The sequence below is a fragment of the Monoraphidium neglectum genome, assembly GCF_000611645.1.
Source record: "Monoraphidium neglectum strain SAG 48.87 unplaced genomic scaffold scaffold00192, whole genome shotgun sequence".
NCBI classification, from domain to species: domain Eukaryota; kingdom Viridiplantae; phylum Chlorophyta; class Chlorophyceae; order Sphaeropleales; family Selenastraceae; genus Monoraphidium; species Monoraphidium neglectum.
In genome coordinates, this window is record NW_014013436.1 from 1 (window position 1) to 2,411 (window position 2,411).

At 70.0% G+C, this 2,411-nt stretch overlaps 1 protein-coding gene across 1 annotated transcript; it reads right to left on the reverse strand.

The window, feature by feature from the left end:
• Positions 1-705: 705 nt before the first annotated feature.
• On the reverse strand, positions 706-1,793 carry MNEG_1827 (SH3 domain-containing protein; the record flags this gene model as incomplete). The annotated part of the gene is made up of 4 exons (XM_014049688.1): positions 706-732; positions 837-931; positions 1,169-1,365; positions 1,738-1,793. The coding sequence occupies 4 exons, from the start codon at positions 1,791-1,793 to the stop codon at positions 706-708; spliced, it is 375 nt and encodes a 124-aa protein (XP_013905142.1).
• Between the last annotated feature and the right edge of the window lie 618 nt (positions 1,794-2,411).

The following is a 2,411-nucleotide window of genomic DNA, read 5'->3' on the forward strand; positions in this document are numbered from 1 at the left end:
CAGGAACGGGGATGGTGATGGACGGGGCTAAAAAATGTTGTGAGAGGGTCTGGGCGGAGGTGGTACCAACAAAAGACGGCGAAAAATCCCCATTATCCCGAACCAGCGTCGTCTCATGCATTTATCAGTTGGAGCGGTGGCCCGGCGCGGCCGCTTGGCCCGGGCCGCTGCGCGCCACCAGCTGCGCAGCCCAGGTGTAGCCCCCCCCCCCTCGCACCCTCGCAAGGGGAGGGCAGGCCCCGGAAGTCTGGCAGGCAGGCAGGCAGGCAGGCAGGCAGGAGGGAGGGGCAGGCACCAGGGTGGCAGGACCCACCGTAAAAGGCGAGGTTGGCTGCGTCCCTTACGACGAACACGCTGCCCTCCACCGCCACCCCCACAAACGCGCCCCGGCTGCAGCTGTACCCGACCGCCGCGCCGCCGCCGGCGGCGCCGACCTGGAGGCCCGCCTGCGCGCGGCGGCCGACGGGGCCCAGCGACGCGGCGGCGCTGCCGGAGACCGCCAGGTGGGCGGAGCTGCAGAATGCTTGCAGCGCTTCGTCTGTCCGCAGCACCAGTACGACGTCCGCCAGCTGCGCCCGTAGGGTGTTTTTTCGGTCGGGGTTTGGGGAGAGGGGGCCGGTCAAACTCGGGCAAACGGATGGAAACGCGTGAGGGGCGCGCCAGGCGAAGGGAGAGCGCGACTGAGCGGGGCCCAGGCAGCACGCATCAGCGGTGGGGGTGTTCAAACGGGCTCTGCAGGGGGGGGCGCGGGCTTCGGCAGCGCGGTGCGTGCCGGGCGCGACCGCATGGGTCGGGACGAAACGCGCGCCGCGTCCCTGCGCCGCGCCGCGACGCACCTCGCCGCCGATCTGCGCGCCCCAGCCGACGCCGTAGCAGGCCGCGGCGCAGGGCGGGGACCAGGAGCCGTCCAGCTGGCGCGACACGACGAGGCCTGGCAGGATGGGTGAGTTGATTGTGTGTGTGAGGGGGGGGGGCGGGGAGTGATGCTTCCTGCCAGCCAGGGAGCCAACCCCGTCGTGCTTCGGTGGTGGACGCAGGAACAAGGCGGCTCGTTCACTGCTGTCGCGCTCCCTGCCGCAAAGCCCATGGCCGACCGGCTGCACCTGCACCTCGCGCCCTGCCATCACACAAACGAAAGCGTGCCGCCGGCGGGGATCGAACCCCTCACCTGTCCCGACGGTCGCGGACCAGCCCGCGCCGACCCTCAGCACCGACATCAGCGCCAGCCCCCGCGCGCCCCGCAGCACGCTGGCCGGCAGCTGCCGCTCGGGCTCCAGGCGGGAAGCTGCCATGAAGGTGCGCAGTATATTAGTCGCCTTGTAGGCGTCATCCTCCAGGGACCCACTGACCGGGAAGTTCAGCCAACTGAAAGCATGTACATAAAACACACGTATAGGGGAGAGTGGTGGGAGGGGGCACGCAAGGCAACGATGCGAGGTAGTTCAGGTGGGTTTTGGCAGGGTGGCGTGCAAGCGGGGCGTGCGCGGGTGGCGTACGCAAGCGGGAGCTTTGCCGACCCATCGCCGCGGCCGGCGCCGCGCCGTCGCACTGGTCGCACACGCGCGCCAGCATCAGCAAAGACTGAGTGCGCTCTGCGTCATCTGCTTGCGTTCAACCCCCTCGGATTGGCTCGGCCTCACGATGCAAGCGGCCCAGGTTTGAAATGCAAGCCGGACAGGCACCCACCTGCGCAGGCTGACGGCGTCGAGGGCATCATGTACCGGCGGCTGCACGCACCGCGACAGAGTGCCGGTCAGGTACGGCTGCAGCGGCTGCAGCAGGGAGCTGCACATCTCGCACGCGCGCTGCGGCTCCCGGAGGTTGTAGCGCGGCGGCAGCAGCAGACGCTTGCCGCAGCACGCGTGGCAGAACACCTTGCCGCAGAGGCGGCAGTGGTGGCGCAGCCTCAGCACCGGCTTGAATGGCAGGTGGCACTGCATTGAGGGGGGGCGAGGAGCGGGGCGGCAAAACAAGGGTTATAATCAGGAGCATGTGCTTGAATCAAGGTGCCGAGGGGAGCGCCTGGACATATCCCCAAAGCTGCTTCAGGCTTTGCGGAACCCAGATGGGGCGTGCCCAACGCAACACAGGCACACAGCGCCATAGGCACGCGGGGCACGGAGTGGGCCCGGCCGGCCGGCCGCTCACGCTGCCGCAGTGAGAGGCAAAGCTGTCGGGAAGCCATGTGGGCGGGTCCAGCAGCAGAACGTCCACCTGGCTGCGGCTGGGCGGAGCGCCGCCGCCGCCGGCGAAACCCCCGTGCGGGTGCTGCTGCGGCCACGAGCCCGCCGCGTACGCGCCGCCGCCGCCGCCCCCGCCGGCATCGGAGTAAAAGCTGCCGTCGTGGAAGCTGCTGCCGCCCCAGCCGGGCGCGTGCGCGCAAGCGGTGTCCTCCGGCGGCGCGCTCGGCG